This window comes from Mustela lutreola, chromosome 1 (assembly GCF_030435805.1).
Source record: "Mustela lutreola isolate mMusLut2 chromosome 1, mMusLut2.pri, whole genome shotgun sequence".
Lineage (NCBI taxonomy): Eukaryota > Metazoa > Chordata > Mammalia > Carnivora > Mustelidae > Mustela > Mustela lutreola.
Genome location: NC_081290.1, coordinates 273,779,539 through 273,795,850, shown reverse-complemented (window position 1 = coordinate 273,795,850; position 16,312 = coordinate 273,779,539). Strand labels below are relative to the sequence as shown.

At 40.4% G+C, this 16,312-nt stretch overlaps 1 protein-coding gene across 1 annotated transcript; it reads left to right on the top strand.

Annotated features, from left to right (window-relative positions):
• Positions 1 to 9,737: 9,737 nt before the first annotated feature.
• Positions 9,738 to 14,594, top strand: LOC131840514 (olfactory receptor 4C45-like). The gene is made up of 2 exons (XM_059188611.1): positions 9,738 to 10,652; positions 14,529 to 14,594. Exons 1-2 carry the CDS (start codon positions 9,747 to 9,749, stop codon positions 14,592 to 14,594), a joined length of 972 nt encoding a protein of 323 aa, XP_059044594.1. The 5' UTR covers positions 9,738 to 9,746.
• The last annotated feature ends 1,718 nt before the right edge of the window (positions 14,595 to 16,312 follow it).

The following is a 16,312-nucleotide window of genomic DNA, read 5'->3' as shown; positions in this document are numbered from 1 at the left end:
GGTCTAATCCGGGTGCCTGCTTTTCCTGCGGGCATTTTGGCCACAGGAAAGCGCAATGTCCAAACAAACGGCACTCCGAACAAGCCAAACAAAGCCAAAAACCCAAGCTCTGTCCTAGATGTAAGAAAGGGAATCATTGGAGTAATACTTGCACCTCCGTAAGAGATAGACAGGGAAATTTCCTAGGTCCTAATCCTAAACTACAAAAAAACGGGAATTCGGGCCCTTCACTCCTGGGCCCACAACAAATGTACAGAGTGATACAACAAGTGCCCATGAGTTGGCATCCACTTACGAGCCAAGGAAGGCCACAGTAGGAAGCGCAGGATTGGACATTTGTGCCACCTCCAGATTGGTCTTAACTCCTGACATGGAGGTGCAGACCATGGAATCAGATTGGCAGAGACCAATACCCCAAGGGACAGTTGGCCTCCTGTTAGGAAGGAGTTCCAATACCTTGAAGGGATTAATTGTGCACCCAGGTGTTATTGATTCTTATTTTCAAGGACAAGTGAAAATTATGGTATCCTCCCCAAAGGCATAACCCCGGGAGATAAGATAGCTCAAATGCTTATTCTACCTAGCCAACAGGATCTTTATGCATATAAGAACACCCCCCGAGGAACTAAAGGTTTCGGTTCCTCCGGAGAGCCTCTCGCTTGTTTAACCCTGGGATTACAGGACAGGCCATTATTAACCGTAACCATCCAAGGAAGGGACTTCCTGGGTCTGCTCGATACCAGAGCTGACAAAAGCATTACAAGGTCCCTTGACTGGCCTAAAGATTGGCCTATAGTCAGAGCCAACCAAACACTATGGGGCCTGGGAGTTGCACAAAGCCCCGACCAAAGTGCAGCAACATTGCAATGGAAGGACAGAGAGGGCCATACCGGACTATTCCAACCATACATTTGTGCCCTACCTATATCACTTTGGGGGCGCAATATCCTAGCACAAATGGATTTAAAACTAACCATGGAGAATTTGTTCAACGGTGCTGTCAAGGGAATGATGCAGTCAATGGGATATACAATGGGCCAAGGGTTAGGGAAACAAGAGCAAGGCATAACTCAACCGATACCACTCTCAAAGCACTTCCAGAAGAATCAAGGTCTGGTTTTTTAATAGGGGCCACTGAACATGCCATACCTTTAAAATGGAAAGATGATAGGCCTCGCTGGATTCCTCAGTGGCCCCTAACTAAAGAAAAATTAGAGGCAGCCAAAGGTTTAATAAAGGAACAATTGGATGCTTGGAATCTTCTCCCTTCGACATCCCCTTAGAATACACCCATATTTGTTATAAGGAAAAAAATCAGGTAAATGGAGGCTACTCCATGATCTCTGAGCAGTAAAAGCTCAAATGTACTCTATGGGCCCTATCCAATGTGGCTCACCTCTTGTTTCTGCAATACCAAAAGGATGGCCCACAGTTATTATAGATATACAAGATTGCTTCTTCTCCATTCCATTACATAAGGATGACTGTTGGAGATTTGCATTTACCTTGCCAGCAATTAATCACTCCCAACCAGATCAGAGATATGAATGGACAGTCTTACCACAAGGTATGACCAATAGCCCTACCTTGTGCCAAATGTATCTTGACAAGGCTTTAAGAACAACCAGACACAAATTTCCCATGTTGTTACTATACCATTATATGGATGATATTTTATTATCGCATAAAAACAACCAAGAGCTTGATAAGGCACTCCAATTTCTAACAGCAGAATTAAAGGAATGGCACCTCACCATAGCACCAGATAAAATACAAAAAGGAGATTTGCAAACCTATTTAGGCACACATCTTTCGTGCATGATGGTACGGCCTCTAAAACTCAGCTTTAGGCTGGACAATCTAAACACCCTTAAGGACTTTCAGAAATTGTTAGGTAACATTGCCTGGCTTCGACCCTACTTAAAACTAACTACAGCGGAGTTAAAGCCCCTATTTGATATTCTTAAGGGTGACGCAGACTTAAGCTCAAAAAGAAGTCTTACCCCCGAGGCTAGGCAAGCCATCACCTTAGTCCAACAACAATTAGAATCACGTCAGATAACACGCCGTGATCCAGATCAACCCTTATTATTAATAATACTACCAGAGCCTCATAGCCCTACTGCCATCATTTGGCAGGGTGGCCCCTTACAAAGCGTTCATTTACCTAGCCCCCCATCTAAAACATTGCAACCTTACCCTGAAGCCGTGGCCTTGCTTCTACAGAAGGGGCTAAAGGACTGCCTCGCCACATTTGGCTCACTGCCGCATACTATCATTACCCCCTATGGACCAGACCAAATTAATTGGCTCATCAATCATGACACAAATTGGGCCATTCTCCATTTCACTACTATTGCAACCTTCGATAACCACTATCCAAAACACCCCTGGATTCAATTCTGTAAAAACACCCCTATTGTCTACCCACTAATCACAAAAACAACCCCCTTAAAAGATTGCTTAACACTCTTTACTGATGGCTCAAAAAATGGAGTGGGAACGGTAGTAACTGCAGGAAAAAGCTATACAATCCTGGTACCATCTGGCTCTGCACAACTTGCAGAACTGGCAGCAGTCATTTTGGCTTTTTCAACATTTCCTGATGATCCCTTCAATCTACTATCAGATAGCAATTATGCCATTAGCTCTCTATCAGTTCTAGAAACAGTGCCTTATATTGCACCTGCCTCCACTGTTGCTTCTTACTTCAAATCCCTACAAAAGCTGATCTTACAGCGTACACAACCCTTCTTTGCAGGACACCTTAGGGCTCACACACGTCTTCCAGGACCCTTATCTATGGGTAATGAAAAGGCAGACTTTATCACAAAAACACCTTTTATATTCCCCATAGAAGAACAAGCCAAATTATTCCATGAAAAATTCCATGTAAATTCCACTACACTCCACAGAAAATTTCAAATACCGAAAATCCTTGCCCGACAGATTGTTAAGTCTTGCCAGCACTGTGCCCCTCTTATCCCAGCACCCTCCTTTGGAGTAAACCCACGTAGAATACTACCCAATCATGTGTGGCAAATGGATATTACACACATCCCTGAATTCGGCAACTTAAAATATGTACATGTCTCAGTAGACACATATTCGGGGGTCATTATGGCCTCCTTACATACAGGAGCAAAGGTCAGAGATGTCATTCAACATTGTTTGACAAACTTTGCCTTTTGGGGCATCCCAAAACAAATCAAAACCGACAACGGGCCTGCTTACACATCACACAGCTTTAAAAATTTTGCTGATACATTTCACATACATCTAGGCATACCCTACAACCCTCAAGAGCAAGGAATTGTCAAACGCGCACACTTGACCCTGAAAAATCAATTAATAAAACAAAAAGGGGGAATATGGGCCACCTACAAGTCCCCTAAGGACAAACTCAATACCGCTCTCTTTACTTTAAATTTTTTGGTCATGGACGCAATAGGACGATCGGCAGCAGATTGCCACTCGCGTCAGGAGGTCAATCTCAATGACTGGGTAAAATGGAAATACATTCTGACAGGACTATGGAAGAGTCTGGACCTGGTCCTATGATGGGTCCGTGGTTCTGTTTGTGTTTTCCCTCAGGACCAGCCGACTCCGGTTTGGGTTCTAGAACGCCTGAAACGACGAGTACATTCAAATTCTCTCTACCAGTTGTATCCAGCCCTTATCGGGCATATGCATCACATCTAACTTGTATTCTAATCTCTCCCGAGCAGCGAGCGAACCTCTCCCGAGAATTATCTTAGATGCTCAATGGCACCTGGTCAGCCAAATTCCACAATCTGACAGCCTCCCTCCAGATGGAGATTCTGCAGATCAATGCCATGAGAGTCAACCCTCTCACGGCCTCCCAATTCCTACAAACTATGCAGGCAGTGGTGGCTTTTGGGAAATCCTGGTTTGGGACTATTGCACTCGGCTGTATTGTGCTCCTCATCCTCCTCCTGGCGCTGCGTTGGATAAGGGACCGGCAGGCTGTACATCAAGCCTTGGTAGTCACAGAGCATGGTAGCTCACCCCAAGTATGGCTTAGCATGCTGGACTGGTAGTCAATGACAGGTAATGAGGACAATAACGGTGTACCAAACTAAGACAGAAGCTGCAGCATGCTTTACAGTATTTGATGATGGGTAAAGACACAAGTTGATGGTCCCAACCTAAGACAGGCACGGTCCCTTATCCATACAAATAAATAAAGAAGGGAGAGCTGTCGGGGTCACGCCCCCAAGATGGCGCCAGTCGCACTCCTAAGATGGCGCCACAGCAGTACAGACAGCCTAAAAAACATCCGCCCTGGCCACAGGTGACCTCGAGCTCGTCAAATGAGCACCGTATGCCACCACTGCCTACAAGCCCCAGATACCTCCTGTTCACGTGAACACCTCTGTGATTGGCTGTATACTCCCTGTTCACGTGAACATCTCTGTGATTGGCTGTTATGCCCTATATAAGGCAAGGGAACTTCCCCGCAAGGGGAGGAGAAAGATCGACCAGGAAATAAACAAGAGCTTGTGCATCTACCTGTGTGTGTGTTGCGTCATCTTTGCCGGCAGGGAGAGCGCAACAGCTAATAATACATTATATGTTAATAAAAATTAAAAATTAAAAGAAACTTAAGGTTGAAATCCTACAAAGATATCTTTTCTGAACACAGTGAAGTGAAACAAAACCAATAGCAGAAGGAAAACTGAAAAATTCACAAATACATGGAAATTAGATAACACATTATTGTACAACCTTTGTGTCCAAGAAGAAATAAAAAGCAGACTTAAAAATATGTCAAAACAAAATAACTTTAAACTACAGACTAAAACCTATATGATGCAGCAAAAGCAATACTAAGACAAAAATTTGTAGCAATGAACACCCACATTTAAAAAGATCTCAAGAGGGCGCCTGGGTGGCTCAGTGGGTTAAGCCGCTGCCTTCGGCTCAGGTCATGATCTCAGAGTCCTGGGATCGAGTCCCGTATCGGGCTCTCTGCTCAGCAGAGAGCCTGCTTTCCTCTCTCTCTCTGCCTGCCTCTCCATCTACTTGTGATTTCTCTCTGTCAAATAAATAAATAAATAAAATCTTTAAAAAAAAAAATAAAATAAAATAAAAAGATCTCAAGAGACCAAACACACTATGCTTCAAGAAATGGAAAAAAAAAAAAAAAAAAACTAAGTCCAAAGTTTCCAGAGGAAGGAATAATTAAGAGGACAGTGGAAATCAATGAAGTGGAGACTAGGAAAACAATAGAACAATATCACTCAAACAAGAGTAGTTTGTTTTTTTTTTTTAAAGGTTTTATTTATTTATTTGAGAGAGAGACAGTGAGAGAGAACATGAGCGAGGAGAAGGTCAGAGAGAGAAGCAGACTCCCCGTGGAGCTGGGAGACCGATGCGGGACTCGATCCCGGGACTCCGGGATCATGACCTGAGCCGAAGGCAGTCGTCCAACCAACTGAGCCACCCAGGTGTCCCCCAAGAGTAGTTTTTAAAGTAAAACAAAATTGTCAAACTTTAGCTGGTCTAAGAAGAGATCACACATGGGACAGAGGACATTAAAACTCATGCCACAGAAATAAAAGGATTATAAGACACTACTCCAATTATATGCTAAAAAGGTTGGTTAACCTGGAAGAAATAGATAAATTCCTAGGAACATAGAATCTATCAAATCTGACACATGAGGAAATATATAACCTGAACAGATCAATAATGAACAAGAAAACTAAATTCATAAGGAGAAACCTCTGAAGAGAGAAAATCCCAAGACTAGAGGGCTTCACTGGTAAAATCTACAACACAACATTTAAGGAGAATAAATGCCACTCCTCAAAAACGTCTAAAAATTGCAAAGGAAAAACACACCTGAACTTCCTTTATAAGGTCAGAATTACTGTTACAAAGAAAGAAAGAGAGAGAGAGAGAAAGAAAGAAAGAAAGAAAGAAATGAAATACATAGAAATAAACTAAACTAAAAAATTTAAAAGATTTGCAAACTGAAAACAACAAAACATTTATGAAAGAAAACTAAAACAAAAAAAAAGTGCAAATAAATGGAAAGACATGATGTCTTTCTAAAATGTGGGAATCAATGTTGTAAAGATGTTCATACTATCCAAAGTGATCTAGAGTCTGTATAATCCCTATCGAAATCCAAATCCAATGTTGACTTTTTCAAGGTGATTTGGTGCAGGATTTCAACCAGCTCCTCAACACCCCAGAAGCTGAGGGAGAAAAGACTGTACCGGAGCCTCCTTTCTGTAGTTTTTCCATCCTCTACCTCTGAATGTCTTTAGGTATAATGTTTGGCTCAGTGGGAATTTTTCAACCCCTACCATGTGGAAATACTGTTCTTTACTGTAAATCTGCACAATTCCTTCTGTGAGCTATAGAGAAAAAAGCTATATTCCCATGAGAATCCTTCATCTCGATACACACACCAAAGGAAATTGATGGATCTATGGATCATAAATTATCCAATCTCTGATATCTGAGAATTCTGCCATATGAGCCTCCATTGTTGCAACTAATAAAAATGCCAGTCTTCCAGAGTTACATAGCACATAACCTTGAAAACTGGCATTTCTATTCTCAGGACCACTATAAACTTAGAACAGTGACATGTTCAGAGAGAAGTCCATCCTCTGAACTCTGACCTATGCCTAAACCACCCCCATCCTGTGCCAGGCTCAAAAATGTCGAAATGAGCAGCAAAGCCCTATCAGGAAGCTTTCCTACTTGTCTTAACAAAACCTCACCCTAATCTATAGCCACAGACACATGTCTCACCAAAGCACACCCCCATTTCTAAAACTGGCTTCTAATGATATTTGTGAGTACCAAGGGGGAGTAAGCAAAAAAACTGTGACTGAAGCTTCCAGCAAAGATTCCAACAGGACCAATTACTAATCCTCTGAGGAGTTAAGAGGTCAATGCACTATCAAATCCTGCACTTCGTGAAAGTCTATTTAAATATTTCTCTAGAGTCTATGAAGAAAGAATTACAGGACATTTAAGTAAATGAGAGAGGCAGAGCATGTACCAACAAGCTTAAGATTCATAGAGGAGACATGCTCTCAATCTCAGCAGATTAAAGGTGGGAATTAAAAGAATTCTCTCCACACTACACTTGGACTTGCTGGGAAACATAAATTTGGCAAGATTTGAAAAATATATATATATCCAATCAAGCGGTTGCACTTCTACATGTTATAGTTCTATACACTCGCTTTTTTGATAAATTTTTTGTTCCATTATTCTTACTTTAGATTGAATGTACTTCTGATCTTTGAAAAACACATGTATTATGAAGACGCATTTATACTTTCAAAGGAGGCCTAGAAAGTAAGTAGAAATTTATCCTAAAGTATTGAAGTTTCCTAACTAAAACAGCTCATTTTCTGGGTAGATTCTGACTGATAATGGGAACTAAAGTAGACTAAAATGACCAAGACTGGGAGAGTTCTCAGAAGGAGAATTCCAGTGACCCACTTGTTAGTTCTCAAAGTATATTTGCAGCTATGGGGCTATGCTCTCAGGGGAAGAAAACAATGACTGGGTGCCATGTAAAAACACTGGAATCCACAACCAAATAGATCCAGGTCAGTAATAACTCAATCTTTTTCCACAAACTTTAAACAGATTAACTTAATTTTCACAAATTTCTTTTACTGAATAGTTTTTATAGCTAGATTCTGTGAAATGAAGTAAACCTTTTTCTCTTAATATGAATTTGAACATGATGACATGAAAATACCCGCAAAACGTGATTTGTAATGCTGCCACACAGGATGCTGTCGAGAACAACCAAGGTCTCTTTTTAAAAATAGTTGTTAATGTATATGTAGAAGTAGATTGCTTTGGTAGGTTTCTATATGTGATTATTTCAAGTTGGCTCCCCTTTTCGTGACTTATGTTGCCACACTGAAGTTAGAATTAGTGGAGTAAATCTATTAGGGATGATGAAGCACATAGTTCCCACCTATAGCAGCCATGGATAGAGAAGAAACTAAAGAGACTGAGCTTTCTGAAAAACAAAAGATACTTTCCTCACTTTTATTTCTTTAATATTTTATTTATTTATTTGAGAGAGAGAGAGAGTAAAGCAGAGTGGAGGGCAGAAGGAGAAGTAGACTCCCTGCTATTCAGGGACCCCAATGCTGGACTCAATCCAAGGTTCAGTCCTGGGACTTCAGGATCATGACTTGACTGACTGAGGCACCCAGGCACTCCTCTTCGCCTTTACTGTAGCTGAAAAGTCATGATGCTGACTGCTGACATCTGTGTCCAGAAACTTTTGAGGAAAAATAAATTGTTACGTTTTTCAGCAGGGGTAGGGAAAGGAGAAAGAAAAGGGTAGAAGGAATTAAATATGCTATGATCATGTGTAACATGTACTCACTATTGAAAATCCCTATACAGATCGTTCAAAAAAAGAATATATTCTTGTATATATTCAATTTTTCAACACAATCAGCAATGAAACTTTTAAGTTCATCTCACATGATTAAACAGTATCAAAAGAAAAACTTCTATTATGTTAGATAACATTTTTCCCCAAAAATAGGAAATTCAGGGAAACTTCATGATTCATTTCATTCCATTTGTAAAATGTGACTAGGATTTTTAATGATTATTATTAATAATTACTAATTATTATTAATAATACTTATTAATCTATTTCGGAGATGGGATATGGGTGACAGGAAGCTCCCAAATGTCTTAATGTTAATGCCTTTCTGGAGAGAAAAACAACCTTAACCTGACAAAGGCAAAGCCTCCAGGATCCTCTGAGTCTTTAATAAGGGAAAAATCTTTTTGAAACCTCCTTTTTCCTTACCTCCCCCAAGCCCCAAGTATGCACGCAGCCATCCCTCACAACCCTGGTGTAGCAGATTTTTCTGCCCACAGGTCATGTGCTCGTGCTTTAATAAAACCACTTTTTCTGCACCAGACCATTATTCTATGTGATGAAAGATCAGTGCACAGAAAATTAACTTAAGAACTACTGAGGAGTTTTCAGTGGACTTTGGACCGCTTCCACTTCTGCATCCAAAGATGTGAGAAGAGTGAATGTGTATGAGCCTTGTAGAGTCAGATACGATATCCAGGGCAGTGGAGCATATTCAGCTCAAAGAGCTATTACAAAGATGGGCCCTTAGCATCCTGAAGGGGAAACATACCATCTGCAGGTCTGTTTCTCAGTGTGCATGTATATTCATTTGACAGAAAGGAATCCTAGCTCAAAAAGCACTGCTGGTGTAGATATAGGAAGGATAGCACTATCCTATCTGCTGTACATTTCACATTTTAAAGAATATTGTGTTCATATGCCCATAAATATTCATGTCAATGGGCAACCATAACCTCAGAATAATTGCTATTGATGAAATATGTACCAAAATCAGAGAGAAAAGAGCGATCCATAAGATTTTAGAGCCAGAGCTTTGAAGTCAATCAGGAGTCAACCATCATAATAACACTTTCGTTTTTTTCTGATTATTGAAACATATTGTCATTATGAAATTTCGATGAGTAAGAGAAACTTAACCTCTACCTAACTCTATCTACTCTCTTTTATAACAGTCTCCAAAGTGGTTGAGGTGAGTGGAAAGTATAGCTCCAGCAAACCCATAGGCCAGGATTAAAGAGGTGATGGAAGATTTCTGTGTTGAATTCAAAATACTACTCAGAAATTGTGATCTTTCCAGATGAACCAGAGGCTCATAACTAAAGCTGACTTCATGGAAAGGAAGAGCAATGTGACAGAATTCATTCTGCTGGGCCTGACCCAGAATCCAGAACTGCAGAAATTCCTATTTGCTGTGCTTTTAATCACCTACTTGATCACACTGGCAGGTAATCTTCTCATCTCCATCACCATCTACATCAGCCCAGCCCTGGGATCTCCCATGTACTTTTTTCTGTCCTATTTATCCATTATAGATGGTTTCTACTCTTCATCCATAGCACCCAAAATGATCTTTGACTTGCTCTCTGACATGAACACCATATCCTTCAATGGCTGCATGACTCAGCTCTTTGCTGAACATTTCTTTGCGGGAGCTGAGATCATCTTATTAATTGCCATGGCCTATGACCGCTATGTAGCCATCTGTAAGCCCTTGCATTACACGACCACCATGAGCCGACCTGTCTGTGCTTTCTTGGTGGGAATGGCTGTGATTTTAGGCTTTATTCATGGAGGGATCCAGGTTCTGTTCATGGTCCAGTTACCATTCTGTGGCCCCAATGTTATTGATCATTTTATGTGTGATTTAATACCTCTCCTGGAACTAGCCTGTACAGACACTCACACTTTGGGGCCCCTGATTGCTGCCAACAGCGGGTCACTTTGTCTGCTCACTTTTTCTATGCTGGTTGCTTCTTATATTGTCATCCTGCACTCTCTGAGGACTAAAAGCTCTGAAGGGCGTCGCAAAGCCCTGTCTACCTGTGCTTCTCATGTCACTGTTGTCATCTTATTCTTTGTACCTTGTTCATTCCTGTATCTGAGACCCATGACCTCCTTCCCTGCTGACAAAGCTGTGACTGTGTTTTGTACCCTAGTCACTCCCATGTTGAACCCATTGATCTACACCCTCAGAAATGCAGAAGTGAAAAATGTCATGAAGAAACTCTGGAGGCAAATAACAAAAATTGGTGATAATGAATCTTGGGATTAGAGTATTTACATTAAAATATCTACTGAATATTTAGAGAGATTTATTCCCCTTCTTACTTGATTTAATGTGCGACAGTCAATTGTCCTGTTTGGATCACTTTTCTTCAGGATCATATATTTTATGGGCAAGGTCAACATATCCACCCAGGAATAGTAGGCACAGTGCATAGAGCCCACATAATTCTAGGATTCCTTGAAATGCTTAGTTTCTTTTAAAATAAGAAGATAAAATTTAATATAATCCAAATCCAAGTTGAAGTATGTCATTGTTATACCAATGCATTCATAAAATATGATCTTTAATAATTTTTATGGAGAAGGACTCATGAGGTCCAAGTAGGAAGGGGCCACAGAAGTCATAATGTTGCCCTGATTGTTGGTATGAAATGGTTCTGCAGCAATATTTTCAATACTCCCTACACCCTGCACTACAGCTAGAATGAAGTTTTATTTTATAAGAGGAAAAGTTCTATATATGCAATATTGTATAGAAAGCCAGTGAGTCTTGAAGAAGTACTTCCATCCAAATATACTTTTTCTTATCTTCCTGAATTTGAGAGGATAAAAATATCCCTGCACCACAACAATAAAGCATTCTTTACTTCTCGCAGTCCCAATAAGAGAACACTTGCACACAAAGGTACATTTTAAAACTTATATCACCAACATTCCCTGCAGTATACAATTGTCTGCACAAGAATAAGAGGCAGAATTGGCTGATGCAAAAGAAATATAACTGATCAAGTTTGTAGAGTTAAGGCAGAAAACAACTGTATGTCAAAGTTGTGTTTTAAATGGAATATTACTAAGCCATCAGAAAGGACGAATACCCAACTTTTGCATTAGCATGGATGGAACTGGAAGAGATTATGCTGAGTGAAATAAGTCAAGCAGAGAATGCCATTTATCACATGGTTTCACTTACTTGTAGAGAGTAAGGAATAACATGGAGGATATTAGGTTAAGGAGAGAAAAGTGAAGGGTAGAAACAGAGGGGAAGACCAACAATGACAGACTGTAGACTCCAAGAAACAAACTGAGGGTTTTAGAGGGGTGGAGAATTGGGGGGATGGGTGAGTCTGGCGGTGGGTATTTAGGAGAGCATGTATTGCATGGGGCACTGGGTGTTATATGTAAACAACCAACTTGGAACAATACATCAAAAGCTAATGATGGGGCACCTGGATGGCTCAGTTGGCTGAGCCTCTGTCTTCAGCTCAGATCATGATCCCGGGATCCTGGGATTGAGGCCCACATTGGGTTCTCTGCTAGGCAGGGAGCCTGTTTCCCCTCTCTCTCTCTCTGCCTGCCTCTCTTCCTACTTGTGGTCTCTGTCTGTCAAATAAATAAAATTAAAAATAAAAAGGTAATTATGTATTGTATGTCGACTAATATAATAAAATAAATAAATAAATAAATAAATTGTATTTTAGACATGGACAAAGGAAGAGTCTGAATAGCTGGGACAGGAAATTACCAGTGATGTAGAAATAAGTCTGTGTCACAAAACTGAATAACAATGACCACACATCTGGATTACAGAAAATAATCCATAATATTTATATAAGGAAATTCAAAGATAATTCAGAAATAGATGCTTTGAAGTCAGAGATTAAAAGCTTTGGATCAACCAGATTTGATTACTCATCTTGTCTCCTGCATTAATTACCCTTGTCAATGTAACCGTTGTGCTTTCATCTCTCTACTGATTTTTTCAACCTGTAAAATGGAAATAGCATTCCATACTCTCAGGCTGTAAAAATTAAACAATTTAGATTGAAAAAAATGAATCAGCTAAAAACTAGTGATATTGCTCAGATTTGGTTATAGCTTTCAGAGATGTCACCAGCACAGAAAGTAAGCCAGGGTCAATGGTTGCTGATAAGAGGAGCCCCAGAACACCACTACCAGCCATCATTCACTAACCATGATCACAGGAAGACCAAACATCTAGGCCAGCCTCACTGTACTTCAAATGTCATAAAAGGCATCTGTATATGAGTAGCAACTGCATAGCAGTGAGTTTTCTCATCAAGGAATCTAATGGGAACTGTGAACAGATCTCTGGACACTAAAAGCCAGCCCCCCACCAACTCCCTAGTCTAGGACACAAATGCCCTTAAACATCTCTGCAATAATGATTGGGGAGCTGGCTGGAGCAACCATGACATGTCTGAGCAGAACTTATTTCAAAATCTCTCCCTGATGATGGATCTCCTTTTGCCGCTCTGGGAGAAGGAGAAGGGAGAGCCCAGTGCCAGAAACCAACAGACCTATCTCTGCACAGAGCTTGGGATTCCTGAGGAAGAGCTCAGAAACCTGTCTTCAGAGGGTGATTTCACAACCAGGGATTGAATATCATGTGATGTTGACATTTCTAATGTTCTCAGGACTTTAGATCAGGTTGGATCTAACTTTACATGAAGGCCTTTTAAAAATATATGTTGTCCCGGGTGCCTGGGTGGCTCAGCTGGTTTACCGACTGCCTTCGGCTCAGGTCGTGATCCTAGAATCCCTAGATTGAGTCCCGCATCAGGCTGCCTGCTTGGTGGGGAGTCTGCTTCTCCCTCTGACCCTATCACTTCTCATATATATGTTGTCCCAAAACAAGCAAACAAACTCAAGTAAGAGAACAAAGTGCTGATTACCAGTGGTGGATGCCAGAGGTGGTTGGTTGTGGGGAGAAGAGTGAAATAGGTAAAGGAGATTAAAAGGTACAAGCTTCACTATAAAATAAATACATCAAAGAGTTAAAAAGTATAGCATAAGGAATATAATCAATAACACTGTAATACTGTTGTATGGTGACAGATGGGTGACTACAATTACCTTGGTGAGCACTGAATATCAAATCCCTACATGGTACAGGTCAACCTTGATAACATATTTTTCCAGTGTGTTCCAAACCTTGATATAACTGAATCCATTAATTTTTCCTGTTTCTCATACCATTGCATCTGCTTAATGTGCTCCTCTTCAACCAGAAATTACATATATACTTTTAAAAAAATCTTTATTTTATTTGAAGGCATTAATGCACTCTATTCTTTCTTTTCCTTTTTTTTTTTCTTTTTTTTCTCTTTTTTGGTGATCGTATGAATAATATCCAACCATAGGTAATTACAGGAAGGGATGTGCATTTGTAAAACTGTATTTGGGGATATGAATGAGTGTATGCATGAATGTGTGTACACATATGTCTGTGTGTCAGTCAGACTGTGTAGAGACAATGTGTTCATTATAACTAATAATAAGGCACAACTTTAGGTCTGAGTTTAACTGCCTGGAGTTGCCTTTAGTCTCAAAGAAAGTAACCCTGACAGAAATGATTTGCTTGATCAGAACTCATCTGCCACAATTGCAATCCCTGTGCTATTCATAGACAAATCTATTATCCAGATACCAAAGTGGATTTACGAACAAATGAACAATGTGACAGAATTCATCCTGCCTTGCCTGACACAGAACCCAGATGTGCAGAACCTCTAGTGTACTGTGTTTATAATCATCTACTTTCTCACTGGAGCAGGCAACATATACTCCTTGACATGACAATCAAATCCAGCAGAGCCCTGGGCTCCCCTATGTATTACTTTCTATCTTTTTTGTCCTTTGTAGACAGCTGCTGCTCTTCTACCATGGCTCTCAAAATGATACTTGACTTACTCACGGAAAAGAAAACTGTCTCCTTCAGTGTGTGCATGACTCAGCTCTTTGCAGAGCATTTCTTTGGAGGAGTGGAGATTATCCTGCTCACAGTGATGGCCCTCGACTGCTACCTGGCCATCTGCAAGCCCCTACACTACAGGATTGCAAAGAACAGGCAAATGTGTGGCCACCTGGTATTATAGGGATTTCTGCCTCACATGATAGGAGCAAAAGCATCCAGGAAAAAAGAGAGAGTTAATGATAATTGAATAAGCAAGACAAAAAGTCTACAAATCCAAATTGGAAAGTCAGTATTTAGAACACTTGCAGATCAATGCAATGGGAATTAATCTGAGATAAAGACTGAATACCATTATAAGAGAAAAAAACTCAAAGAAAAGGAGATCCAAATTTGATCCAAGACAAAAGTTCTGCAAAAGAAAGAGAAAATCATGAAAGCATAACAATACCAAAAAATCAACAAAATACAAAGGAATGAAGAAAGGAAGGAAGGAAAAAAAAGGAGAGGAGAACTACAAGACACACAGAAAACAAAATGGCTAGACTAAGTCCTTATCTATAAATAATTATTTTATATGTAAATGGGTTAAACTCCCCAGCCAAAAGACTTAGAGTGGCTAAATGGATTTTTTTAAATCCCATTCTATGCTCTCTGCAAGAGACTTACATAAGATTTAAGGACACACATTGTCTCAAAGTAAAGTGCTAAGAAACAGTTATTCTATGCAAATGGCAACTAAGAGAGGGTAGGAGGGCAGGACTATACCTATGTCAGATGAAATAGACTCTAAAACAAGAACTGTCACAAATAAGAACTTTATATAATCATAAAATGGTCAGTTTACCAGCAAGATATAATAATTATAAATATTTATACACCCACCATCAGAATACCTAAATACATCAAGCGGACATTAACAGATACAAAGGCAGAAATAGATAACAATACATTAATAGTAAGAGATTTCAATATTCTACTTTCAATGATGGATAGAACATATATAGACAAAAAAATCAATAAGAAACCAGTAGACTTCAAAATCCTGATTGTTTTATAGGAATCTGAGGGTTTTGAAGGGGCAGGGGGGTGAGAGGTTGGGGGAACCAGGTGGTGGGTATTGGAGAGGGCACGGATTTCATAGAGCACTGGGTGTGGTGCAAAAATAATGAATACTGCTTCGCTGAACAAATATAAAGTTAAAAAAAAAAAAAAAAGAAAAGAATCCAGTGGACTTGAATAAAACTATTCCCAAATGGACCTACCAAATATGCATAAAACAGTCGATCCAATAACAGTGGAAAATACTTTCTTCTCAAGTACACAAGGAAGATTATGAAAGATCATATGTTAGGTCACAAAATAAGTCTTCAAAAACTTAAGAAGGTTGACAGGCAGCCAAGATGGCAGAGGAGTAGCAGGCTGAGATGACATCAGGGCACAGGAGTTCAGTTAGATAGTTATCAAAACATTCCAAACACCCACAAATCCAATAGGAGATCAACGAGAAGAAGAGCAGCAATTCTAGAAACAGAAAATTGACCATTTTCTGAAAGGTAGGACATGCAGAGAAGTGAATCCTAGGTGATGGGAAGATAGACCGTGGAGGGAGGGGGCCAGTTCCCGGCAAGTGACAGAGCAATGGAGCACAAAATCAGAACTTTTAAAAACTCTGCTCCACTGAAGGACATCGCTCCAGAGGCTAAGCGGGGTGGAGCCCTCACAGGAACAGCATGGTCTCAGCTCTAACAGGGTCACAGAAGGGTCGGGGGTTTCTGAGTGTAACAGACCTCCCAGGTATCAGAGTGGGGAAGCTGGCTATCAAGACAGAGCCAAGGAGTGAGCTCTCAGCTCAGGAATGCCTCAAACTGTGATCTGTGGCACAATCATACCGCTGCTCTTTGAGCAGGGACACCACAAGTGGCAGATCTGGGGAGACTTACCTACCTTATCTGGAG